The sequence below is a fragment of the Salarias fasciatus genome, chromosome 10, assembly GCF_902148845.1.
Source record: "Salarias fasciatus chromosome 10, fSalaFa1.1, whole genome shotgun sequence".
NCBI classification, from domain to species: Eukaryota; Metazoa; Chordata; class Actinopteri; order Blenniiformes; family Blenniidae; genus Salarias; species Salarias fasciatus.
This window is the reverse complement of record NC_043754.1, coordinates 24,363,471-24,390,609: the sequence shown is the minus strand read 5'-3', so window position 1 is coordinate 24,390,609 and position 27,139 is coordinate 24,363,471. Positions and strand designations below refer to the sequence as shown.

The 27,139-nt window shown below is 43.4% G+C and overlaps 2 protein-coding genes across 4 annotated transcripts; one reads left to right on the top strand and one right to left on the bottom strand.

The window, feature by feature from the left end:
- Positions 1 to 1,445: 1,445 nt before the first annotated feature.
- sec24a (SEC24 homolog A, COPII coat complex component) lies at positions 1,446 to 16,515 on the bottom strand. 3 transcript variants are annotated; one of them, XM_030100856.1, is made up of 24 exons: positions 16,179 to 16,515; positions 13,310 to 13,903; positions 11,396 to 11,590; positions 11,071 to 11,148; positions 10,196 to 10,258; positions 9,845 to 9,978; positions 9,442 to 9,629; positions 9,183 to 9,285; positions 7,419 to 7,545; positions 7,209 to 7,318; positions 6,969 to 7,081; positions 6,549 to 6,667; positions 6,259 to 6,314; positions 5,898 to 6,104; positions 5,599 to 5,722; positions 5,313 to 5,471; positions 4,983 to 5,156; positions 4,779 to 4,889; positions 3,764 to 3,939; positions 3,463 to 3,600; positions 3,277 to 3,381; positions 2,957 to 3,049; positions 2,766 to 2,869; positions 1,446 to 2,645 (listed from the first exon to the last, which is right to left on the bottom strand). In XM_030100856.1, the coding sequence occupies exons 1-24, from the start codon at positions 16,237 to 16,239 to the stop codon at positions 2,531 to 2,533; spliced, it is 3,447 nt and encodes a 1,148-aa protein (XP_029956716.1). In that variant the 5' UTR covers positions 16,240 to 16,515; the 3' UTR covers positions 1,446 to 2,530. The 3 variants fall into 3 exon arrangements, with proteins under 3 accessions (XP_029956716.1, XP_029956718.1, XP_029956719.1); XM_030100858.1 differs by having other exon boundaries at positions 7,419 to 7,542; XM_030100859.1 differs by lacking the exon at positions 11,071 to 11,148.
- Positions 16,516 to 19,301: 2,786 nt separating this feature from the next.
- On the top strand, positions 19,302 to 27,126 carry sar1b (secretion associated, Ras related GTPase 1B). Its single transcript, XM_030101066.1, has 7 exons — positions 19,302 to 19,463; positions 22,297 to 22,372; positions 23,674 to 23,793; positions 24,021 to 24,086; positions 24,190 to 24,293; positions 25,120 to 25,251; positions 25,450 to 27,126. Exons 2-7 carry the CDS (start codon positions 22,315 to 22,317, stop codon positions 25,564 to 25,566), a joined length of 597 nt encoding a protein of 198 aa, XP_029956926.1. The 5' UTR covers positions 19,302 to 19,463; positions 22,297 to 22,314; the 3' UTR covers positions 25,567 to 27,126.
- The last annotated feature ends 13 nt before the right edge of the window (positions 27,127 to 27,139 follow it).

The window sequence follows — 27,139 nt, the reverse complement described above, 5'->3', positions numbered from 1 at the left end:
AGGGCGCACACTGATGACGTAGAAATAGATGACACAGTGGTTTGGTGGGTGTTTTCGCCCGGAGTGCTGCCTGTCAGGCAGGTTAAACCCTGAAGGCTTGTGGAGGAGGGACGTTTAAATACGAATTCTTATGGAACCGGGGCATTTATTGGTCTAATCATGGACTGAACTTGTGTTTAAAATGTTGTCCTTAACCCCCTCGTTAGAGAAACAGCAAACAGTTGGACTGTTGTTAAGGTCTTAGTGTATTTTAGGTTCATATTGACATTTCACTACCATGCCAAATATCCCTAAATTTTAGTGAGAACTGAATACATTGTGTATAAATACATATTATCTGAAGTTTAATTCGAATAGTAAAGCCTATACACATTACACACACAAAGATTACTTTTGAGAGTTATCACTATCTTGACAATCTAAAAAATTATAAAACACATAATAAAAAATAAACAGTCAATACTTTGAGACTGTTTTTACAAAAATTACAGCACCAGACATTTTTTTCATCTCCTATTCTTCATCTCTTTCTGTTTTCCCGCTTTAAGCTCTTGTTTTATATCTATTGAGTTTTCTTTCAAAGTTGCTTCATATTTTTGTCATGTGGATATCACCTTATTTTGCACACTGAATTGTATTTTATGTACTAGTCGTCAGGTCTGCCTTCATTAGATTTCATTTATCAATTTTTTGAAAAACCAAATTGCGTCTTTTTTCTTGAGTGCCTCAAAGTTTTTGAATGAATATAAAATTACCAAGTTCACCTCTAAATGCCTTTTTTCAGTTAATTTTATTGTTGTAACCATTTAATTTTCGTCTTTTGCTTTGTCATATCAGTTGTCCTGTAAATACCTTGGACTGTATCACCCTGTATGAGAACTTTGGTGTGAAGCGAACGGTGAGCTGTGGGATTACTTTTCCTCCTTTAAACTGTTACCAACAGATTTTCCCTGAGGTTGGGGTCGGTGCCGAGCCGAGGAAAAGCTTCACCAACAAATCAGTTCTGAGGAGACTGAGCACTGACATCCAATTCAAACTCCTGCTGGAAAGAGAAATGAGTTTTGACAGAAGGGAGGCACTGACTTCACTTTGGGTCCAAACAGACAGCAGCTGAGCAGATAGGATAACTTTCCTGCTTTCAAATTAAAATACACTTCAGAGCTAAAACTATGGCAGACTGACAGGAAAAGCCTCCATCCATGACTCCTTCATATCCTCTGTACAAAAACAAGGCTATTTTTTTATTTTTATACTTTTTTTTATGAAAGACATTGTGCATAAGATCAAAACATGTTAGCTTCTTTCCTAAATACATCGTTTTACTCATATAATACATAAATTACAAAATGTGTGAAATCCATTAGCTTGAAAATTAAAATCACTGAACTGGTTCATTCTCTGTCTTGCTGTCTCTCCCCACAGAATAAACACTTTTCAGCCACCAAAACATTGAAAAAGTCCCAAACATTTTATTTTCTGAGCATCATTTCACCTTAGTTTATATACTAAAATCATCAGCAATTCTTTACCTTTATATAATGCAGTCTGTTCAATATACAAGTATCAATAAGCATGATTAAAAGATCACAATGGCTTTGTTATGTCTGTGTTAAAGAATTTCCCATATCCTATTATATTAAAATATTCCATATATAGAGTCTGTATTTAAACAGAGGTTTAATAATAAAAAGTGAGTTCCCATACAAGGCAATTATAGAATTTAATCAGGTTGGGAGTCTCATAAATTAAACAATTATAGGGAAAAAAAAGGAAACAGACTGAACAGGGATGTTGTCAGAGGTGTCCAGAGAGAGAGAGAGGATAGCAGAGTCTCTGAAGGACAGACCAGATCGACCGAACGGCTTCTCACTGCCAGATCTGCACATTCACGGCAGCTGGAGCGGCGAGGCCGGCCGACTTTCCGACATCGGTAAAAACCCCGAACGACAGAGTCTACGGCTTTGTTCATCACACAAATATAAAGACGATCAGATAAAAAGCACGCTGTCCTTCAGGTACATTAGAGTGTTAGATCTCAGGTGTTGCGTATACAAATACTCCAGGTGACGCCCAAAAAAAAAAAAAACAGTCTCGAAGCACAAACCTTCCTCATGAACCACACATACATCTGACTTGTATTAGTAAAGACCACAGTGCTTTTTCAACAAAAAACACTTCACACTTCTCCTTGCCTGCGCCGTATCTGAACGATACCTCACTTAGACAGCATTGTTCTATGAGAATAAACACTGATTCATTCAATCATTGCAGATTTCGATTTTTCTTTCCTTCCGACGTGTCGCTTGAGGCGAGCAAAAAGTGCCAAATGGGGGAACAGAATCTACCGTTTGAGGAATCCTCGCTTCTTCAGCCACATGATCTGATTCAGCTCGGGTTTCCCTCACAGATATGGTGGACCTGGACAGGCAGCCGAGGCGGAGCAACAAGCATCCTCGAGTGCGCGCTCACGTCATGTACACATTCACACCGCGTGTCCGTGCTTCAGTGTCCTCTCGCATCCCACGCGGGGTTATTTGGAAATCTTCTGCTGGAGGTGGAGGAGGAACTCGTAGTAGGAGAGCGCCGACTCCGTCCGGTCTTCGATCATGTTCTGCATAAAGGTGGGCTTCAGCTGGCTCTCGTCCCTGGTCACGCCACAAATGGAAGGAAACAAAGCGTCACCCGGACTATCAAGCATCTGAACACAGTGGAAACCAAACCCTAGAACCATTCCACTAGGCGAGTTTCCACCCTGCGACACTCACCTGATGACATGCAGGGAGGGGAAAAACGGCCTCTGATCCCTCAGCCAGCCCACAAACGCTCTGGTTCTCTGGGACTCTGCGGTGTCCAGCTCTGGGAGCTGATACTGTTCAGGGGGAAAGTAACGGTCAGAGTGAAGGTTGAGGAAAAAGATGGAGAACAGAGTGAATCGTGTGTGGAAAAGGTCTCCTACCAGATTATCAGGCACTGCAGCGTAGCTGGGAACTCCCAGCACTTGTGTGAGGAAGTTGGGGTGGCAGTTTCGTCCGATCCACAAGTACATCACCTGGAGGAGAAAATGGGGAAAGAAAATCCACAAGATTCTAAAAACACATGAAATACACAGCAGAATATTTATATAACAAAGCCTGTGTAAACATTTGCGGCAGAGGAATCAGGAAGTGGATATCTGCAGGGTCTTTAACGGGGATCAAATAAGTGGAGTTACTGACTAAATGAGACTGCTGTGTGAGTGAAAAAACACCACCGATGTTAGACGCTCAGAGACGTTACCATTCCAGCGTCCATGAGGAAAGCTCCCTCCCTGCTGAGCTTCTCCACCGACAGCTGCAGCAGTTTGGGCTGAGGGATCGTCCGCTCGTTGATGTTCAGAGCTCCCTGAGGACGAAAGAATGAGAGATGATTCAACCGCTCTTCCACTACAATTAGTGGTTGTATGATGGCGGCGAGCTTCCTCACCTCATCAGTCAGGTCATCCACTCGATACAGGGCGGGATGGATCATCAGCATGGCGTAGGCGAGAGGCTGGTACTTCAGCTGGCACATGGCGAACACTCTGTCGTCCAGCCTGGTGCTGGTGCCTGTCCTGAAGGCTTTCTGCACAGTGCAGGCACAGAAAACTCATCATTAGTCCTCCATGTGGAGCCACGAAGCAAGACCGGAGTACAAGAGGAGAAAAAAACGCAGGAAAACAAGTTCAGAGTGTCAGAAAATATTGTGTGACAGTGTTGTAGCAGAGGAATATAAACAAGTGGCTGACCTGTTTGAGGAGGGCGAGGATGTAGAGTGGGAAGAGTCTGAGGCAGGCTGGAGACAGCAGGCCAGGCTGCTGGATGGTCAGCGCAGACTGCCGGTACGACGCCAGCGAGTCGATGGCGGCGTTGGTCATCGCATCTCTGGCGTCACTCAAACTGGCCGTCACTGAACGGTCCACAGCTGCAGAGAGAGGAAGTTTAATCCTATAGCGGCAGAACAACTCGGAAAAGAACAGACCTCTGGACCCATCACAAGAATTACCCTGAAAGACAAAGGCGTGCAAGACCTGCAGCTTCACATCTTCAAGTTTTTTTTAAACAAATTCTCTGATTCAATGAAAATAAAAAGTCACAAAAAGTTCAGTGAATGACTCTATAATATAGACAACTCTCAGATGATTGAATTATAACAACATGGATAACATGTGAAACAAGACAAGTCAGTTAAATGCTATATGAGTGGCAGCTCCAGTGGGGAACTGAGAAATGAGCTGAATCTGTGGTGGAAACTCGTTTTGAAAATTTCAGAAAAAAAAAATCTGAATTCTTTTGAAAACAGCCGCTTAATTTAAATTTTATTTTCTCAAATCTTGTCGAACACTGAGCCGCCATTAAAAAGGGAAACAGTGGCAGCATCACAGAACTTCCACGGAGCTCAGGTTGATAATATTCATGGGGCCCACTCTGGTGTGCGACGTTCTGAAGACAGCAGCAACGTCTGCGTCTGTCCTCTAACTTAATGTCACACGAGCCGGGACGGAGTGCGGTTGCTAGGCAACCACAGCTGTCGCCACTCGTCACCATCTGTCAGCGCTAATAACAGTGAAGTGGATGGAAAGCCGGCGAGGATTTAGTGTCCTGCCAATCTAAAGCTTAATTACCGTGACGAGAAGAAGTGACCACATGTTTAAGGAAATGATCTCAGAACTGAACCATATATAAATGTGTGTGACAGGACGTACAGCTCGGAGACATGAAGAGGTGCACGCAGTGTAAATACAGCCAGTACTCAGAACGTACCCATACAAGCCAGCAGTCCTGAGATGGCCTGGACATCAGCGCCGGCAAAGATATCCGACATAGAATTGACCACAGGGAGACACAACGTGTGCACACGGATCCTCCTCTCGCCTGCAGGACAACGCTCGGGTTACACAAACACACCCTGGTTATGGAACAGTTCCTGACATAAAAAAAAGGCTGATAAACTGAAAGTGTGTGTACCTTTGCTGGATGTGTAAAGCAGGGCAGCTTGGAAAGAGACGACCTGCATGTCGTCCAAGTTTTCCTCGATGGACATTTGGACCGCGAAGCCGGCGTCCGGGTTGACGTTGGGCAGCGACAACAGGTCTGTGGAGCGCACGAAGAAGTTCCCGTGGAACGTGTGGATGGACAGACCTGCAGAGACGAAGCAAGATGAGTTAAAATCAAACAACCGACAAAGGCACTCGGCTCTAAAGCATGTTTTAGCAAACAATTTCCTAATAAAGACATGCATAATGCACGATTTTAAATATAAACAGTGAATAATCCTGAATAAAAAGCATTTCAAACCTTTGGTGCAGCGTATCCTCATGACGGCCTCAAAGCCAATCTTCCTGGTTAGATATCTCTTGAGATCCTTCTGGAAGCGCTCCACCTGAGCAGGGTTGTGCTGGTGGTGGTAGGAGGGGTAGTAGTGAACGCTCCCTGCAGAATACCTGGATATACAGCCTGGAGGAGAGACGGGCCACATGACACGGATGGCTTTATTGTCAGGCGAAAAAACCCCCACTACATTCCACTCTGAGCAGGTGAATGAGCCGTTCCCCCCTCGGTCTTCACTTCTGTCGGGACTCACCAAGTGAGGCCAGATCACAGTACTGAGAGCTGAGCAGGAACAGGTCTACGGCCACCTGCTGGCCCGAGCAGTCCAGAGCCAGCTTCTTGTAGAAGTCTGTGGCCGGGGCCAGGTGCTGGACATCCTTGTGGGCGCAAGGGAATACAATCAATGCATGAAAAGCAGAAAGGATCAAACACACATTAAGAATGAGCGGCCGTAACATTTATAATGTCTGAGTGAGTGAAAATAATCCATCAAGTGAGAGATGAAGACAGCACAGGTCTGAACTTCAGTCCCCGGGTGAATCCTGGCTGTACCTTGGCAGCGGCCCGCTGGTTGGGGTCCTCTCTGGACTGCAGCGCCCCAACGCCGAGGTTCGGCAGCTGGGTCTGGAAAACAGACATGCGCCCCCCTGTGGGCGACAACAGCTTGAAGGCTGCTTGCAGAGCGGAGCCCAGCGCCGACTGAGTCTCCATCGTCTTCTGAAACAGGCTGGGCAGGCTCTTCAGCAGGTCCTGCACCAGCTGAAACACAAACCAGGAGTTTTGATGAGACACTTTCGTGCATTTGCAGCTCAGACGCTCCTTCAATTAGCACTGAGACCACAGGAATAATGGAGTCTGCCTCTGAAATACACACGATTGGTGGTTGCAGATGTCCACAAGTCATATTTCTTACCTCTTTGCATTCGTTGAGGTTTACAAGAAGGCTGTCTGGTGTTGGTAAAAAGATATCTGTGGAGCACAAAAGGTTTTTCACCAACCAATGGCAATACGGTTGAAATACAAATTACACAAAACAAGCTTTTTTATGTTCACAACAAGATACTATTTAAGATACAATGAATGAATGAGACACCTGTCAGTTGGTTTCAAGTCAGCCACGCTTGTGGACTCGGAGCTTCCTACACATTTACCCTCGCCGAGCGTCAGCAGGAGGTCTGACCTTGGCCGTCGGCTGCGTCTCACCTTCTATGTCGGACACGATGAGCATCTGAGGCTGGGAGAGCCCCTCCTGGAGGTTGTAGAAATGGATGGTGCTGTCGAAGGTGATGAAGCCCACCTTTGTGCGTGAATCTCCAGGAAGCCTGAGGCACACAGAGAGAGGTCTAAAACGCGGAGACTGAGACCAACCTTTTGGAAACTGAGAGTGCCACTGGCGTGCTTGCACTACGTTGGTTAAAAAAACTCAGTCATTTCAGTCACTGTGGTACATGTAACACTCGTTGCAGACACACACACCATCTAGTTTTGAGTGGAGGAAAGCCTAAATATTTTATATTTTTGAACATATATATGTATATACAATGAACCATTCAGTCACCTGCTGTACAGTTTAAGCACCAATTACTTGGAGTTAAACTTTTTCTTTTTTTTAATTTTACGTACGCATTGATGTTGTCCAGTAGTGACTGACAGAAGACATTCAGGTAGCCCGTCTCCACTGCATTATGGGAAACGTCCAAAACAAAAAGGTAAACGGCAGGTTGTGGTGGCCTCAGCTGGACACAAACACAGGAAACACAACTTATGGCGAGGAAGTCCAACACTTCGGTTACGGCAGGTTCATATTTGTATGGTTTGCTTTAAGCGGTACGGAGCGGGTCACGCTCCAGACGAGCCGCTCACCATGTACTCTGAAGGAGCGATGAACTCAATGGTGGCATTTTGAACTTCGGGCCTTTTATGTGGTTCTCCATATGATCTGCTGACTGGGTTGTACATAAACTCCTCTGGAACTACAACAAACACAAAGGCCAATCAAATCTAAATGTATTCATCAATTTACATTTATACAAGTCGCAGAACATTACATTATTATAATCTCTCCCTTCTTACCGTCATTGACCCGGTAGCACAGGTTGCACTTCCACCTCCTCTGGTCCAGAAAAGACACAAACGGGTTGATGTAGGTTCTGCAGGAGCGACACCGGACAATAGTGCTGGATGTCACCACAGGAAGTTGCTGCAACAAAACCACAGGACAAAATCGACCTTTGTGAGCAAAAGTGTCTTCAGGCACACTCTTTTTCTTGTGTGTGCGGTGCAGCGTCCGTTTCTCATGTCCTTGTTGAACACATCAGGTTGTTGATACCGGCTGTAGCTCAGGAGTTCTTAGTAAAATCTCACTGTGTGAAACATTAAAAACATTAAAATCAGCAGGGATAGAATCTACTGAGGAATTAATTAAATGCTCAGTTTAGAGATGAAAGACTGAAATTCTATGTTCATTTCTTATGAAAAGGACCTTTTACCTGTTAAATTCAAAGTTAATATAGTTTGGGACCCTATTTATTTTAATTTTAAGAACGTGTGACATGCACATCTGCCAGCCATAACATTAGAATGACAGATCAAGAAACTCATACTGGTTACCATTTCAGTAGTAATATTTTAAAATAGGCAGTTTAGAAATTTGAATTCATTACTTTCATATAGAAATCTCTGATATTCATCTTCTTCAAAAACTAGAACTGTCTGGTCCGTATTTTAAATAGCACGTCAATAACATTTTTTTTTGGTGGCATCATGTGATTTTTTTTCCCAAGGAGTTGCACAGAATCATGTGGAGAAATGATCCCAACAAGAAAAGGATGAACTGTTTTGCAACTTGGGTTCCAGATAAACTGCTAAATTGATTTTTTTTGGATATGGGATATAAAGGCCAAGTTTGACCGAAACCAAATTGCGAGGATCGGACAGTCAGAACATTTTCAGAACTGGGTGGGTTCTACCTGCAGCTGTCAGCTTTTATTCAGACCGGCCCGAGCAAGGGAAAGGGTCTGATCAGTGAGGCTGCATGAAGGACCGCCTGTGAGGTCTGATGAAGATGCGCTCATGGAGCTTAAACTGAATCCTGCTCCTGTTAGACAGGCATCAGAATACACTGCCAATCACAATTCGCTGCGCACACACACTGTTGAACTCAGCAATTTTAAAAATAGAGTGAGCCAACAAGAAGTTACGATTACCTGAAACTAAATTCCAAGAGTTCATTCTGTAACTGCACACATTTCTATTTTTTTCCAGCCGTTGTTGCTGCGTCGACGCTCACTGGCGCAACATCAACGTTACGTCAGCACAACATCAGAACTGTTGCATCATGCATATAACAGATCTGCTTCTGTCCTCTAACAGGACAGTTTGATCATAAAAGTAGTAGTAATCTAGGATTCTTTGGTCTTCCACCGATGTAATCTTCACCTTCATTTGTTCTGCAATATGCTTCTGTTTGTCCATTGAAATACAACTGGATAGTTTCCACTTTACCTGAGTAAAATTAACTATCTTCCCCATACAGGAGCAAGTATTAAGTATTATTAAGTACTAAGGCATCATACTGTTGCTGTGTGCCATAATTCAGTCAAAAACATAAAGCACCTGGTAAAAAATACTCATGGAGCAAACTTAGGCAGAAGAGTTGAGCTGTGTTTGCAGTGTTCATAATCTGTTAGCCTAATAAGCAAACATGTTCCCATGTTTACACAAGCCTACAGAAACATGCCTGTTATCCACAGTGGAGGGGAAAGAAAATCAAACTGAAGCTGAAGTATTGCTGATGAGCTGTGTAGAGAGACAGTGAATATTAGAGCGGGGCATTACCGAGAGGTCTTTGAAGGGGTGGAGCAGGAGGCCCAGAGGCAGCTTCGCTTTGTTGAGCAGAGACTGAGTCTGAGGGATGCTGGTCAGCGTGCAACGGAAAACCCTGGAGACACGGACACCAAAGAATCAGGCCAACTGTGACCTCAATGCCGGCCATGAATAAATGTTGACACGTCAAGATGCAAAAACTCTCATTTTCAGTCACATGTAAAATAAACTACAACAAAAAAATGGAATGGAGTATTAGAGGTTGTGTTACTCCGGGCTGCAGTTAATCTTCTGCAGGTCCTGGGTGAGGCAGGGTGTCGGGGCTGGGATTGGGGTTGGTGGCAGCAGGTTCCTCTCCTGCAGCAGGTTGACCACCCTCAGGGCCTCCGGGGTGCTGGACTGGAGGCTCATGCCAGCTAGAGACGGACTCAGCTGGGCCATGCCGGGGCCACCGGGCATCTGAGAGAGGGGGCCACCACAAACTACTCAGCTCTGCATTCAGCACACTGACGGCTAAATTACAGCAACAAACCATCAACAGACATGTTTGAGTTTCTGAAACCGTAAGTGCAGGAATGGAAACTCGCTCCGAAGAAAAAGATGCTCCGCCCCAGTGACGACAGACAAACAGCGCTCGTTCCACTCCGGAACACGAGAATCGGCATCGCTCTCACCTGAGGGTACGGCTGAGGTGCTTGAGTGTAAGGCTGAGCGGGGTGCATGGCAGACGGGGCGTTCTGGTACCCGGGGGGGAGGGAGGGGTAGTGGCCCATGTGCCGTCCGGGAGGTCCAGGCTGAGTCCCACCGGCTGTGGAGGAAGAGGGAACAGAGATGACAGGCCTTCGACAAGACATTCAGAACCCTCTGCTTGTGGCGCTAAAGACAGTATTCTAATTACTACGAGCATATTGTGAATACTACAACATTAAGAAAAAACACTATTTAATAGCTTTAAAATCAAATTCAGTACTTCTATATTGTGCATGTAGTTGAAAAGACAAACAAGAAAAGAATCCAACTCTTACCGAGTTTGTTGTCAATGTGATTATAGCTGTTTGATGCTTGGGGGCCATTTCCAGTCAAAGCTCCTGTTTCAAAGCATAAACGGGTGTAATTAGAAAACCGTCAGTGGCACTGGGCCTCAGCAGGCTGCATCAGGAAGGGACGGTGATGATGGTGGAATGAACGGCACGGCGGAGAAAGAGTTCAGCAAGTTAGACGGAAGGGCTCAACTTAAAAAGCAGCAATGCTCATGGTGGAGACACTGATGGAAGAAACGGTGTTTGAGGGAAAAGGGTGCAATTTGAATTACGCGTCTCTTCACAGACCACATGGGCTGATGACGCTTAAAAAAAAAATGTTACATGACCAACAGATCGAGTTTAAAGGAAAGCATTGTTGCTAGTTCTTTCATGATACACACTGCACTGAAAAAGCAGTGGATGGTCATAAAGGCCCCGTGAAACGCAAAAATGACCTTTTTCAGTTTTCTCTTCATCTGTGCCAATCGATAGGTTAAAAAAAACATCTGTAGTATCTTTCAAATCAATTCTTTTTCTCTTGTTAAACCCTGTCGGTTTTAAAATGTGTCACCCTGCGCTTGCAGATATTCGTTTGTTGCATCCGGCTGGCATAAATGTGAGCGGAACATCTGCACCGGCTGACAACAGCCCAAACGAGCCAGGGGGTGGGAATGTACTACTGGCTGCTGAAATTGTCAATATGAACATTTCTATTAGCATTTTTTACTGGAACAACATGAACATATGGCACTTCCGACAGCATTTCAAGGGGCCTTTAAATAATCCTGAAGTAGCACATCTGAGACGTGTGTCGAGCAGCACAGAGAGGACAGGACTGGAACGGACTCTAACGGCTAGTGACTTAAATCTGACCACACCTGGACATTCAATATCCCCCTCCTGGCAGTCGGGCTCAGTGGGGGAGAGAGTGCTGTTCACAGCCCCCCCACACTGAGCTGGCATGTGGAGGAAGGAGGAGGAGAGAAGGGAAGGTAATCAGAACAGAAACGGTCGACGAATACAGGCAGTGTCAACTTACAATCGGCACCTTCTTTCTCAGGCTGACCCACCATCTTAACACGCGTTTCAGAACATGCGACTGGAAAATTGATCTCATGACTTTTTCTTTAGCTTTCCTTCTCTTACAGTCAAAAAAAAAAAGAAAAAAAACCTGGAATATATGATGGGGGAGAAAAAGCTTACCATCTGCTTTGGGTGGTGGAGGTGTGGCACTCCCCATTGGGGGTCCAGTGGGTGGTGGTGTGGGCCGCATGCTTGGCGGAGGGCCTGTAGGTGGAGGACCTGTGGGTGGAGGGCCTGTAGGCGGAGGGCCATAGGCAGGTCTGTTTGCTTGGTATGTGTGGGGAGCCATGGGATTCATTGGTGGAGGAGCTACACCTGTAGAGAATAAACAGCAGTAACTTTGAATCACAAGCGCCAGGATTCACTCTAATTTCTTTATGGTTTTAACAGATGACTCATTTATCATATGAAGAGACAGAAAAACGTCTTCCCCAGAGAGAAATACAATAAATTCTGAAAGCTAAAACACCTTAAAATTGCAATGCTTCCTCCATGAACATCCAGACATTTCATGCTTGCTGCTTCAGCAGAAAGTTCAACACCCCGGAGGGGGTGGAAAAAAAAACAAACAACCCCGGCGGCATAAACTCTCCTCGCTTCTAAAATTATGCTAACCTATCCACGCTGTGAGACACCTCGGCCCTGTTTACACGTATCGTGTACGTGGAGGACGCGAGACGTCACAGAAGTGCTGTGACCAAACGAGCTCGGAGTCGCGGCGACAACAGCTGTGCTCCTTCAAACTCACAGCGCAGCTAATGTCAGAGCAGCGGCTCATTTATCTCTACTCACAAACAGCCAGTCGGCTCAGGGCAGCGTGGACACAAACAAACCGCTCAGTGGAGGTATTGATCAGAAAGGGCAGCGAGCATACTCACGTCAACTCGCCACAGCGCATAAACAAACCAATTTGTGTTGATTCATCAAATCTTTTATCTTTTATTATGAGAGTGTTTGAACACATCATGGTTATGATTCCTTGTTTATTCCTTAAATTGTTAGTTAATAAATTTCGCTCTCATACTTTGGAAATGCATTTCAAAAACATTAAATAACAGAATATCATATCAAGCCTTATTGTTATTGTGTGTTTGTATGTATATATCATTATATTGCCATTTTTAAGCCAGTGTTTCTATACCATGAGACGCGCTGGTCATTTAAGGGTCATGTGAGCTCTGCAAGTGTCACACAAACAAAAAGTTCAGAAAAAAAATGGGTGAATTTAAAAATGCTGACAACTGAATATGAATCATTGGTCACAGATTACACATCAAACTTGTGCTCAGATTATGTAACAAAGCCACTTCCTGTTCCATGAGATGCTTCACTATTCTTGGTACTGTGAGAGAAAAAGCTTAGTCATAAAGCTCAATATTTAATTAAAACAAGAATCCATTAAAGGAAACAGTTTAATGATCACATCAAAACACATATTGAAATATGGATGTGTTTGAAAAGCCCAGTCCTGCTTTCAGCTGAAGATCAAATTGGAAACAATAAACATTTTTATTTGAACTTTGTTCAAAATTAATCTCTATGTACGCGATTGGGCCAGAAGCAACAGTTGCCAGCACGTTCAACATGAGAGCACAGGGCAACGTCCACTTCCAACAGATCACTATTCCAGATACGCGTATCAGCAGCACATGTCACAGAAGATCACAATGACAGTAAAATAGCAGAAACTGTGTTACATAAAGTTCAGTGGAGAGAAATGGCGGTAGGAATAATGACTCAAAAGACTGTGTCCACAGCCAGTTCATTCTGGAGCTGGTAATATTGAATCAGTGTAATTATTTTAAAGTTCACTGGCCTGATGTTATTAAAAGTGAGAAAAGATGATTCATCGTTGTATTGATCTGACCTCAGGGAGCGCCTGCATCATTAGTGTCTCATTTGTTCTCACAGGGAGCCGCTGCCTCGCTTCTGTGTGATTACCTTTTCAATTACAAATAAAATATTCATTGTATGTGGTGCATGGTGCAGAGGCAAATGCAAGGTGAACTCTCAGAGGAGTCTGAACATTCCTACCTGCTTGAGTGTATCCATGAAGAGAGGTGGGGGGCATCCCTGGGCCCGGGGGCTGGGTGGCGCTGTGGGACACACGGGGAGGGGCTGTGGAGCCATAAGCTGCTGATGACGGCGGCGGTGGTGGTCCTGCTAAGCTGGAAGCTGGAGTCGCGTGATTGGCTATGGGGCCTCGAGGAGGCATGCTCATGGGAGGAGGGGGCTGGCCGATCGGTGGGGAGGTCGGCCACGCTGGAGCCCCGGGCTGCTGGGGGTAGCTACCTGAAGACACGGCAGGAGGAGGCGGCGTGGCCTGTGCTGGCGGCAGTCTGGGTCCAGGACTGGGGCTTGCCGACTGTGGAGGGGTACGAGAGGGGGGACCTCCTACTGGAGGTGCAGACAACAGGGGACGACCTACAGCAGATGGGTAGGAGGTCGGAGGGGGGCCTGGCTGATAGGAGTTCACTGGAGGGACAGGCTGATAGGGTCCAGGGGGATACTGTCCAGGGCCAGGGGCAGAGGGAGCTTTGGCCTGCATTGGATTGTAGGCTGATTGGTGGCTCGTGCCATAGCTGACTCCAGGAAGCTGTTGGAGGGCAACTGGATTCTGTGATGGACCTGGTGACAGGATGGGAAACAAGTTTTCTAAGCTATATCATGACCAAAATGTTACTTAACACATACAAAGTCAACCATACACACACAGCTCAAGTAATCTCACTGATTTATTTAAATTCTGAAACGCTATTTTATGTATTTAATGTCAGATTTGGTTCTCAAAATTGCAGTTTATAGCATTTCCATGCATGACTACAGCTTATATACAACATTAAGGAAGAGTAATTTCACGTTCAAAGGCTCAATGACTAAAACATGCTTACAACTATTAATCTGAATGTTGTTATAAAGTTCACAATCTGAAAGGGAAAGAAATTTTACTTTATAATTAAAGCAATTATGAAAAAATAAATGGTACTGCTGCAGTTTTGTCAAAACCAAAGGACAACCACATGGTTTCACCAAATGACCAATGGTTGCTCATGGCTCAGGGTCTAATCTCTTTACATAGATTTAATTTAATGATCAGCTGTCAGTGACAGTGAGTGAGGAGCTCCAAGCTAAATCTGACCTTACTCAATTGAACAAAGCACTAAAAAAGAGCCACTAGAGATTTTTGCACAATGAAGACTCCCTTGACAGCCTTACACAAAGCCAAATATTAAAAAGAGGATAATTGTAATTGGCCTTAGAGGTGATGCATGGTATATTCATGTACTTATAAATATTGTATTAAAAAATAAAACTGGTAGAAGGGCTTTAACTGCTGAATCAAGGTGTTGTTGTTTGCATCTGACCGAGTCACGCAAAATGAACCAATGCTATCCACTCAGCCCTCTACTACATAACTCGAAGCACAGCTAAGCCAGTGTTCACGGGATTAGTGATAGCTTGTCAATGAGTAAAGATAGAAGAAGCATAATCCACCTCAAATCTCATTTCTTGTTGTGAGCAAACTGTCAAACTTAAACCCCCAAGTCAGTTACAACACTCATCCATATAGAGCAAGAGACGTGGAAACCCAAACCAACAAAAACTAATATTGTTGAAAATGAACACACAGGGCTGCCTTTCCAGTTAAGCTCATTAAGACTACTAGCCTCACTCACGTTAAGTGGGTGTGTCCAATATATACATGGGAAAAACTTAAATCAAAGGAGACAGACTGACTGTCCTATGGGAGGTATGCCCCCTGTTGCTTTCATCTGTATTTACAGTTGATGGACATGGACATGACATGTTATTATTGTAGATGCAGCCCTTGCAGGATTTGCAACATTGCACTTTAGTGATGCATTTGCATGAATTTTCATATTATCACCACATTAAGGAATTCATTTTGAAGTACTGTTGCCACAACTCATATTTTGGAACCTTTGACTGAATGTGATAGTTTATTACCACAGATTGATCCCCGCCCCAAAAGTGGCTTAAGAAAGAATTATGGGTTAATTTAGGTTAACAACTTTCATTAAAAAGAGACACGTGCCTATCAACAGCTTCAGAAAAACAGTGGAGGCATTGTTTACACATTACAAGATATCTCCTTCACATGGACTGATTAGAAAAAGCACAGAACTCAGCACACTTCTGCCAGATCGGCTGAACATTTCATATTAATCTTAGACGTCCTTGGGAATACTGCGTACCAAAAAATAGCTTTGTAGCATAGCAATTACATCACAGGCAGGAGAACTACCTGGATCTGTCCCAAAGTGCCACATGTGCAGCAAGTCGTATGATGGCAAACAACTGAGAGCAGCAAATCTAGTAGATCGAAGCAATAAACACACGGACGATGTTGTAAACGACATTAACCATACACACTCTGAAACAAGACAGAGGCAAGAGACACTAAACTTTAGTGGATGTTGATACAAGGCAGGGACAGCTGGAGCTAACGGAGCGGATCGAAAGGGTAAGGGATCACATGCGAAAACGAGATTTTAAAGGATCCAGGACAAAGGGTGCAGCCCCAAACCTGGGCTGATATCCATGGACCAATGGATCCAACCTGTTGGGTCTGCCACCTCGACAACCCAAAAGAAGAAAAACACTGGCTAAGTTTAGCAGAACATCTTAAGCGAGCGTACGTTCACAACGGGAACTATTTCGGACGTCTTAACTAAGTTGGGTAACACGGGTCAAGATTAATCGCCGTCACCCTATCGTAACCACACCTGACAGCTCAGAGCTACGTTACAACGTTACTAGGCAAGCCAGGTAGCTAGCTAGCCATTAGCACGACACAGTTCGCCTGACACTTTCTCTGGGCGAATTAACACTTGCTAATCCTAGCCGCTTTCGCGTTACACCTAATTTAAAAGTTACTCACCATTCGCGTACGCCTGCCCAGTCCCCGTCCCGTTCTGGGAGTTGAACCCCGCTGTTGACATCTTGAAATAGAAACCAGGCTCGAGTTTAGCGCTGCTAAAGCTAGCTGCGTCGTTAGCGTGCTAACTAGCTGGCCGGTCGTTTAAACCCGCGGCTGTGGCGAAGCGGCCACGTTACGACGACCGACTCCAAGTTCTCGAACAAAGTTAATAGAGAGATTCGGTGGGAATCACAAGGCCATGGTTGACGGCCAAACCCCGCTAAGCTACCCGCGGCGAGTGGACAGGCCTTGTCGGAGTAAAGGAGTGAGACACTTCTCCCCTTACACCGGAAGCAGGATCACCCAGCGAACTGACGTCAAAAGCGTCAGGCATGCGCAGTAAGGACACGTGGCACTTCCTCCGGTGCGCGGCTTTCCCCGCTGTACTGGAAACAAGTGAGGCTAGTCTCCTTCGTCTGCTTTTACTAATTTATTCCAATATCATGTCATTTGCAAGACTGCGATCGCAGGGGAAAATTACACGTTGCACTTACACACTGTTATCTGCTTCAGGTGGGACGACAAAGAAAGGCAAATACAAATAATTCAAACATTGGTTCAAAAACAAATGACCAGTAGAATTAGAATAGAAATGCTTGAATTAATCCCAGAGTGAAATTCTTTCAAAGAATCACCCCATACAGAAAAAAAACAAGAAAAGAAAGTAAAATATCCATAGGACAGGATAAAATGAAAAATTAAATATTAATTTGTATAGGCTTTACAGAGACCAATATAGACACCGAAAGGATTAAAGTTAACAGAAAACACAGCAAAAACCATAGGGAGGAGTTATAGAGTCCTCTGCCCACAGGACTGAAGGATCTCCTGCTGTCAGCCTTGACATCCTGAAGAGTTTGGTCAGGATCCTCCTCTCTGAGAAAACATGCACAGACTCCACTCCACCCCCACCATGTCAATGGCTTTTCTAATGAGTGTGTCCAGGCTGTTGGTGTTGACCACCCTCAGTCTGCTGTCCTCGCATGTACCAGCATGGACAGCGCTCACCACCATAGACTCATTGAACACCTTCAGCATAGTGAGATAGATGCTGAAGGCTCTCAGTAGGGAGACAATGGCCCTTCCTGTAAATGGGCTTTTTCATTCTTCTCTTAGTCAAGTTTATTGTTATTGTATACCCCAGATGTTTTTACTCCTCCAGATAAACAACAAATGACACATTAGATGAGCTTAAATCACTACCACTACATGTCAGTCGATAGACTTCAAAATCTTACCTTTTATCTATAAAGTTTTGGATAGTCTCGAACCTAAATACATCTCAGATTTACCCATAGAATATGAAACATCCAGACCCCTGAGGTCCTCAGGAACGGGATCACTAAATGTTTCCAGAGTCAAAAGAAACAAGTTGAAGCAGAATTTTGTTTCTATGCAAAATTATGAAACTTATGAAACAAACTTCCTGAGGACTGCTCATACACTCACTTCTTTAAAATCAGGACTGAAAACAATATTGTTGGCCCAGGGTTTCCACGAAACAATAGAGTTTTCTTATCTTTTAAATACATTTTAATAAAGTTTTTACTTTATTCACCCTTTTATGAATTTCTTCATTGTCTTGATTTCACGTATTTCTTTTATTTCCTTGTAAAACACTGAATTGTCTTGTATCTGAATTGTGCTATTGTTTGCCATGCTTTGCCTCGCCTATAGGAAATTACTCACATGAGAATGTAATTCATAAAACAAGCATTCATACTTTTAAGGACTGGTTTCGGTGAAATGTTTTTGTTTAGTCTGTGACTTTATCTGTCCTAACTGCACTTGTGCTTTCAAGAAAAAGGTCTCTTTCATCAGTATTTTCAATGTGATTCCTACATAATATTGATTAATAACATTACTTACAATTTTCAGGGCTGTTTTGCCTTTTCAATAATACAGTGTAGAAGATATGGAAATTAAAACAGCTGAAGGTAGATGTTTAAATTTATGAACAACAAAGTTTAATGTTTTTCAGAAGTCAAGTATCTCTTGTATCACTTTGTACATTACAAGTGAAAATCAACATTAAGTAAGATACCTTGGTCAAACAAATGTAGATTTTCTGATCCATCTGAAAATCAGTTTACAACTGTTCTTTGACAATGTTTCCAAACAGGGTTTGTTCAGACAGTACTGACTTTTTTTTCTTCTTTCCAGTGGATGATTTCAATTAATAAAACTATATGAAGAACTTTTAAATGTATAAAATTGATAGAAGCTTAAGAAAGATTAACAGAAAAAAAAAGTCTTTTAGTCTAGTTTAAGTTTTACTTGCAGTAATGTATAGCACAAGAGCACAGAGACAACTGAAGAACAAGTCACAATAGGGTGTGTGGGGTCATCCATCTTCTTTACTGCTTTATAATGTGCATGGTTACTGCTCACTTCAGGTCGAGGGCAGAATACACCCCAGACAAATCACCAGTCCAAAACAAACACTCAGACAGCCACACACACTCAGACCTCTGGGAAATTTAGGGTCACACACAGGGAGAACATGCAAACTCTACACAGACAGGCCCACTTCTGTTTCGGCCTACAGCCTGTAATGCCCCACGACCATTGCACCACTGCATGCCCCTTGTGAGTTCAAAATACTTTACATTTCAAAGATAATATATATATTTTTTAATATGTTTTTTGTTTTTCCTCCTGGAAGCATCCTGAAACAGAAGTAACATAATGGTCAATTAACTGGAAAAAGGAAAAAAGTGAAGAGCATTTCTCAAAAAAATAAATAAATTTTTAATCTTTTTCTTTTTTTTTTTTACAACGAGACAAAGTGCAATTAGGATTTAAATAATTACTTTCTTTCAACATGTGACAGCTCAGTAGGAAGCAACAGTTAGAGGTTCAACTCAACTTTATTTCGACATGATTTTGAAACAATCACAACATTTACCAAAGTTCTGCGTACAAATATTTGTAGGACTAACCTCCCACTAATGTTTGCAGTGTTTTGTGATGGCAGCAGCAGCAGCAGAGCTGTGCTGGGTGTGATGTGGTCTCCTCTCCGGTCGCCCGGTCGGTCGGACGGAGCGCTGATGTGACACATAAGCAGGAAGCGGGGCCGGGCCGGGGCTCGGGGTTTCGGGGAGGATCTGATCAGCCATTGCAGCGTCGTGGCTCAGTAACAAAACACGAAGGAGCAGAGGAAGACCTGGCAGTCCGCAGGCAGGCCCATTTACATGACAATTAGAGCAACCGCACGCTGTGAATTATTCTACACATAAATAACGGGTGAGTTTTATCCAGAGACACTCGATCTGTTCTGATCAGAAAACACTTGTTATGTGCTAGCAAACGATCCCGGCTGCTAGCGCGGTTAGCAATGCTAACGCCAAGTTAGCCTACTCGTTTGATAACTGTGCACTTTGAGTCAGATAGAACTTCATCTTGACAATATGTTACGTGTATGTGTCGTTTGGGAGTAGAATTCCTCGCACCACCACGACTCCTTTGTGTATTTTAGAACAATTTGCGGGGCTTGGTGCTAGTTAGCCTACGTAGCCATCAAGCTCTCGATGCAACGTCGCCCAAGTCTAGAATATGACACGTAGCTAGTAGCTTCCCGCTAACTTGGCCGTCAGCTGGCCTCACCATTCCTCTTAAAATTGGGTTTAATCGAAATATTAATCCTCAGTTTTATGTGTCATTGAGTTAACATTTAGGTCCAAGCTAACTTTATTTTAATGCCAACTCGCTCTCAGGCGGCTCGTTAGTGTAACATTAGCCTGTAAGGTTCGAGTTAGCTGACCTCTCCTATGTTGCTCTTCGTGATCTGAATCTAGCCACAATATTGGGTTAAAATTATATTTTGTGTTAGTTTGCGTGAGTTAGCACGTTCAGGATTTTGGGGAATATTAGTTTTAAGATGATAAAAACTGAGTTATTGCTGATTTTCTTAGAAAAATACGTTTAACACTTCTGATCACTATATACTAACGTGGTGTTGGACAACAACAAAATGAAGCTCACTTTAAAACTTAAGTTGGATCAATGCAGAATTTATTTGAACACATTTCCAAGATATTGTAATCAAATGGACATCTGAACCAAGATTGGGTCTATTAGATGTATTGCAGATAACATCTATTGGTTTGACCACCAGTGTTTTTTTCAGTTAATATCAACACATAACGAAACCAGCCTTCATATTGTTATTCACAGCGTTCTTAATTGCCACAGTTATAAACAAAATACTAATTGATAGAAAATAATCAGTTCAACAGTGAGTCACCCTTTAAACTGTTATGTGTCAATAACGTATAATCTGACAAATATTTGATAATGAATGTCTTTTCACACAAACTCTAAAGACATACAGAGAAACTGATGACTTGAACTAGATAAGGATTACATCTCAGAAGTTCAGGGCTGCTTTTCAGAAAGTCCTCTCAGCTGTAACTCTGGTAATTACTAAAAGCTGTTGGTCCAATGACCCCAGTGAGCACGAGGAGGTCTGTAGAGTGAAACCAGGAAGCCTTGATTCAGATGACGTATTTTGCTTGCGATTGCTATCTGTCAAAATGTCACTTCTCATTTCTGTCTGTTCACATGTGACAATAATGAGTTTATGAAAATATCTAACCCATGCAACAATGCTGTCAATATAAGCTGCATGGGCCTCGTTTTTCACTGTTGTTTACCATTTAGCTCACACTTTAAACGCCACCAGCAGACCTGAGAACATGCTGAAGTTACACAAACATTTCATTTCCACACACTGCTTCTGTTTTCAGTGTTTTAGAGTCACATACATCCTTGTGTGAGACCATTTTGACCTGGAGTTGTCATCAGCCCCTCTCTGTTTTGCTGTCATTTAGCGACACGTGTGAAGCTGTCAGTCTTTTATTTCCAGCTCACTCTGTCATGACAGGAGTCTAAGCCAAGCAGCTGACGTGTAACTCAGCTGTATTTTCTTTATTTGCATGTTCTTGACCTTTGTCTACCGTAAACTTTAACCATGGAGTTGTTTGCATGTTGCGTAAGTGGGGCTAGAAGTTGGCACCAAATTTTTATATGGTGATGGGTGAAGCATTCAGAGTGTAGAGACAGTCGATGAGGAATTTTCATGCTTTCCAAATTTCATTCATAAAGCTAAAAACACGAGGCATCCTCGTCTGTAAAACAACTGTAGATTTCACCCTAATAGCAAGTCATGTGTCAAGATCCATTTTGTTTTGAATGAAATACTGTCGAGTTTGTCCATGGAGTCTGAGATTAGAGTTGATTTGCAAAGCTCTTACAGCTCATGCTGCCTGTCAGACGGTCTGTAATCAGAGCTCTGAATCTTCTGTCGCACTGTCCAAAGACTCCTACTGACACAGGCTAATCATTGGCTGGAGACAGACGCTCGTCCTTATCACCAGTTGCATTGCAAGTTTCTACCTGATAGGTGGAGGCACGCTGCCTGCTAACTGACACGAGTCCGAGCTTTGCAGTGATTGGATTGCATCGATCATACTCTCTGCTTACTGTTGTATAATATCTTTCAGTCATTTTGAGTTTGTTTCTAAAGGTTTTTAGAGACTCTTTCCAGTGTGTCCCGGTTCTGTAATCTACAAAATGACACTATTCAACTGAAATATTTGACCTGAAAGCAGTAGATTGTAAATTTTGATATCAGTGTCATGCCATAACGCACCACCACAGTTGAAATGGTTGTACATTTCTGATTATCTGAAATAGCAGATTACCTCAGATTATTGTCACTGAGACTTTCCATGTATGCTGTATCCACATGTTATCAAGTGTTGAACCTCAGTATTTTTCTTTATGCTGTGTGTAAAAACACAAGAAAAGTTTCCACTTTGATAGTTTAGACATTAAATGTGCAGAATAGACAAAATCATTCTCAGTTTTCTAATTCCATGTAGGGCAATCCCAGAATTTAACATGCAAAAAAAGAGGAAAACGTTTTGAATGAACTAAGGGTGAAAGTTACTCAAGCTAACGGCCTTGTTGCATGCTTAAATTTATTGCAGCTGCATGGTATCAGTGGATAGCCCAGCTGAAAGAAACACCTTCCATAATTTCTGACCTGTTTCTCCTCTTTGTTGTTGCCTTTTAGGATTCAACAGCTCCGGATATGTCATTCGTATTCGATTGGCTTTATGCCAGTCTAAGTGGCGTACTACAGTTTTTAGGTGAGTAAATGTCATAAGCTGCCCATCGAATCAGTTAAAACCTGTAAAAACAACACCTTCAGCCCAGTTGGCATTATTTTGGTGTGAACTGGAAAGTAGTTATTTTTTTTATTTTTTTTTTTCCCAAAAAACTGATAGCTTGTGTGGATTTTGTGTGAACGGAGCGTCACTCCTTTTCGCAGCTCCAGCCGCCGATCTGTCCCGTGCGTTGTGCTAAATAGTGAGCTTTGTGCTCAGAAATCCATCCCTGATGTGGTAGCAGTTGCTTCCTCAGGGATGACTGTTTACCGTTTGCTCACAGTTCAGCTCGGCTCCTGACGTGCACAAGCATTTTTAGAAAACTCACGTCACACAGATCAGTTTAGTTCCCGATGAAATAAGTATGCTACCAAAACCTGGAAGACTAGTTCAGATAACCTTGAAATTTCTCATTTAGAGCTTCAGTGTCCTTTCCAGCCGTTCGATCGGAGCAGAAAGTGGCTCGTTGGGCTTCATGCTCGCTGTATTTTTGCATGCACGTTTATGTGAGCACGACACCAAGTTTTGCCTTGAAGTTACCCGCGAGTGTCCGATTTAAAATCCGGTGGAAAAACTGTGCTGCGCGCACCAGGTGCTCTTCCCCCCAGAGTGCTCTGTTCCAGTTTCTGCGTCGCAGCGGCGTGCTCGAAGCAGCCGGTCCTGTTCTCCCTGTTTGGTCGCATCGTGCCGACATGAATAACGACGACGTCCAGTCCGACCGAGTCAGTCAGAAAATTTAACAAACCCGGTCGGTACCACCTCGCTGACTCAGCGCGGCTAACACAAAGCCGTGTAACGTCTTGAAGCAAGAGCCATTGTGCTCTGTTTGTCTTTTTTTCTCCCCCGTCAGGCTTTTTGAAGGCCTGTTTAAGAAAAATAATAAATCAAGCTCACCCGTCTGCATTTCAAATAGAACGTAGTTTTAATGTGACTGTTTACTTATCTCTTAAGTAATTTTTTTACTACTTTTTACAAATTCCAATAATAAAGAACGCAAGGGTGTTAATTAATTTGGCTTGAATTTATTTTTGCACATTAAAAAAAAAACTGTAAAATGACCATGTTTGTGCATGCAGTGATCCTGAACTGATGTTTTCCTGAGTGTGAGAACAGCCAGTGAGTTCTTGAGAACAAGTCTGAGCTTGGCAATAGTCTCTCTGTTGTCACCTTCATGCTTTAACGGTGTGTTTTTTTTTTTCACAAGCTTGTGCAATGTGACACAGCAATTGAAGACATTTAGTGTCCAAAGCCGGTGTTTTGAAATCCTTCTGACTCCCTTCCAGGACTGTACAAGAAATCGGGCAAGTTAGTATTTCTTGGCCTGGACAATGCTGGCAAAACCACACTACTGCACATGCTCAAAGATGACAGATTGGGACAGCATGTGCCAACTTTACACCCAAGTGAGTCCATGTTTCTGTCACATTACGCACACGTCCACGTCCACACGTTGGTCTCAGTACTGCTTCACTCAAACTGGGGACATGTTTGCATTTTGTTCTCGCTGATCGCTGTTGAGCGGGTTCTACCTTGATCATTACGTAACTGTCAATGTGGTGATGCTTTTACTCTTTAATGACCTCTAGAGGTGTCCTTTTAAACACAAGGTCGTCCTCCTTTTCTCCCACAGCCTCTGAAGAGCTGACAATTGCTGGCATGACTTTCACCACCTTTGACCTTGGAGGCCATCAACAAGGTGCGCTTGTCTTCTGCATGTTTGCTTTTTTATTGATGTCGTCCAACATGAGCTGGGTGATCAGACTGAACTAAACTGTTTTGGTTTGTTTTGTTTTGCGCAGCTCGCAGAGTGTGGAAAAACTACCTCCCTGCCATCAATGGCATCGTCTTCCTTGTGGATTGTGCAGACGGAATAAGATTGGCAGAATCAAAAGCAGAGCTTGATGTAAGTACCTGATCGTTGCTCGGTCCGGTGAGTTCTTCCTTCAAATGCGACTCGGGCTTGTGTTTACTGAAATACCACAAGCATGAAACAGGCAGATTTGAAAACTAGATTTTGTGATTCCTCTTTTTGTTTTCTACCTGTGATGTTCATGTGAAGACCACAGCCTGGTGCTTCTTTGAGGAAGTAGATCAGGATGGTTGAGTTGCTACATGCAGCCCTGAGCGGGACCGGTAAATTAGTGCCATAATGACCTTTAAGTTTAAACTTTTTCTTTGAGTAACTGTGATGAAAATGTCCATATTTTCACAAAAACAACTGCTCGTGAAAATTACTGCAGTGAAGCCAATTTTAATGAAACTTTCTGATTGAAAATACATGGAAATGTCCAAAGAACTTCTACAGCCGTTTTAATTGATTATTCATGATCTATATACACACGATGGCATCTACCAGGACCAATATGCATTTTCTTTTGTTTTTAACCATCTGCTCTAACTGGCAGCAACACCTTCAAAAGATGGTTAGCCGTCACCATGGAAACGGCGGATTAGTAGTGGAGGCTCGTCTTTACTGTTTAGCGTTTTGTGATTCAGCTGCTCCACCACACGGCGAGCCGTGGAACGACTCACAGGACACAAGAAATCGGATAATTAATTTTCTGCCTACATTTTGAATGAGTATAAGGAGGAAAGATCTTGGACTAACAGACTCAGGTGTCACTGCATGTCTGATTTAAAGAACTCTGAGGACGTCATGGCTGTGGTGATGAGTTCCAGAATCCTCTGTGATCGTCTGAAAGAAAATAAACCTTTTCACCTCTTTCCAGGCGTTAATGACAGACGAGACCATCGGAAATGTGCCTATCCTGATCCTGGGCAACAAGATTGACAGACCAGAGGCCATCAGTGAGGAGCGATTGAGGGAACTATTTGGATTGTATGGACAGACGACAGGAAAGGTGAGACTGTTCTACTCCTTATAACATGTTCCGAAAACAGAGCTGCAGTGGCTCTCACTTTTTTATACAGCAGAGCCTGAATCGAATGTCTGTTCAGCGAAATAGAGCTCATAAAAGATTCCTGATGTAAATAGTAAACATCAGACTGAAAGTCTTTTTCATTGTGTGTGTGTGTGTGTGTGTGTGTGTCTCTCTCAGGGCACCGTCCCCATGAAGGAGCTGAACACGAGACCACTGGAGGTGTTCATGTGCAGCGTTTTGAAGAGGCAGGGCTACGGCGAGGGCTTCCGCTGGCTCTCCCAGTACATCGAATAAACCCAGCCAGGCCCCACAAACACACCGACATCCACCCCTCCTCCTCCTCCTCCTCCTCCACCACCACATGAGGGGGGAGGGGGGGTGGCGTCGGCGGCAGCGGCGGCCAGCCTGACCACCCGAGACGCCCGCCGCTGCCACCAGTACCGTCACACTCAGCCCCACGTTCGGTTAATCCAGTCTGCCTCCATCTCCAGAGAAACCAGTACAACTTGATCCCAATAGACTTTTATTGGTCGAACATTTGGTTCCGCACTCGCAGCCATTCGAATCCATACGCGCACATTACACATTTGTTTCCACCTCTTTCTTTTTCTAAGAGGGTAACATAGCATAGCCGCAGCAGGAGGGTGTTTAAAAGAAAAAAAAAAATCAAACGGATGAATCTTTTCTGTACTGTCTGTTGTCCGCCGCCCTCTCTCTCTCTTTCTCTTCTCTCTCTTTCTCTCTCTTCTCTTTCTCTCTCCCCTCTTCTCTCTCCCCTTCCTGCCATCTGTTGAGTGTGACGATAGATGCATTATAACTGTAAATCTGTACATGATTCCATTGAAATATCAACTCCCCAATGCCTCTATCCCCCTCTTCAGCTCATTTTGAACGACGAGAGCGCGCGCCAGATAGTTGTATACATTGCAGTACACTTTTTTAACAGTAAAAACATTCATTCAACATGGTATTTAATCACAGCGTCGTTTTGTCTTTGTTTTTCTTTTTCGTTCTACATGGTTTAAGATGTGGCCACGTACGCAGCCTTCGCTATAAATGTCGGCTGTTGTTCCACCCATTTATTAAAATGGACCAGTGCATTACTTACTCTTAGTCAAAAAAAAATTAGAATAAAATTCTTTACATTATTTTGAAGTAAAAAAACAAAACAAAACAAAAAAACAGCAACCTTTGGCTCCAGGCTCCTGTTTAATGGGCACAAAAGCAACGAATGGATGTGAACAGTGACCGGGCTTCTTTTCCACAAGAAGCCGGAGGCGGAAGTCTCACCGGTGGAAGATTTTTAATAGAAAATAATCCTGGCTGTAACTACGGCATGGTTTGAAGGAATTCCGTGATCAGTGGACGCAAAGCAAACTGTTTCAGTTGAATAACACTTTGCAATAATTAGCTTGATAATAACGTGCAGTAAGAGATGACGGGAGGAATTAGGACATTAAAAAGACGGTTGTGAAACATCAGGGAGTGGATATGAGAGGAGATGTGTATTCCAGCTCAGGCCTTTGTTTTTCCCTGGGTGATTGCAGTGACCAAGTAAAGACGCAGTCCCACAGTGGGAACGGCGAGATGGGCCTCAGCCACCTCCGAGCAGAAGGGACCAGCTATATTAATATGAAATGTACATCAACACCGTACATGGATTTTGTATTTCTGAGTGGTTTCCTTTGATCTATGTGCATTACCAGTACCTATTATGCATGCCTTCTTTTGATTTTTAACGACCATTACTCCAGAGAGTCCAACAGGAGGGGAAGATGATGCCAAAATTTACATTGAAAGATGATTGTCATGTTTTGTTTTTGTTTTTCTTTTCTTTTTTTTTTTTTTTTTTTTTTTGTTAAGGAAA

Coding starts and splice junctions, on each gene's coding strand:
- sar1b (XM_030101066.1), top strand. CDS start 22,315: ATGTCATTCGTATTCGATTGGCTTTATGCCAGTCTAAGTGGCGTACTA. Junction 23,794..24,020: donor TGTGCCAACTTTACACCCAA/GTGAGTCCATGT, acceptor TTTCTCCCACAG/CCTCTGAAGAGCTGACAATT. Junction 25,252..25,449: donor ATGGACAGACGACAGGAAAG/GTGAGACTGTTC, acceptor TGTCTCTCTCAG/GGCACCGTCCCCATGAAGGA.
- sec24a (XM_030100856.1), bottom strand. CDS start 16,239: ATGTCAACAGCGGGGTTCAACTCCCAGAACGGGACGGGGACTGGGCAG. Junction 9,630..9,844: donor CACCTCAGCCGTACCCTCAG/GTGAGAGCGATG, acceptor CCCCTCTCTCAG/ATGCCCGGTGGCCCCGGCAT. Junction 5,723..5,897: donor ACCAGCGGGCCGCTGCCAAG/GTACAGCCAGGA, acceptor TGCGCCCACAAG/GATGTCCAGCACCTGGCCCC.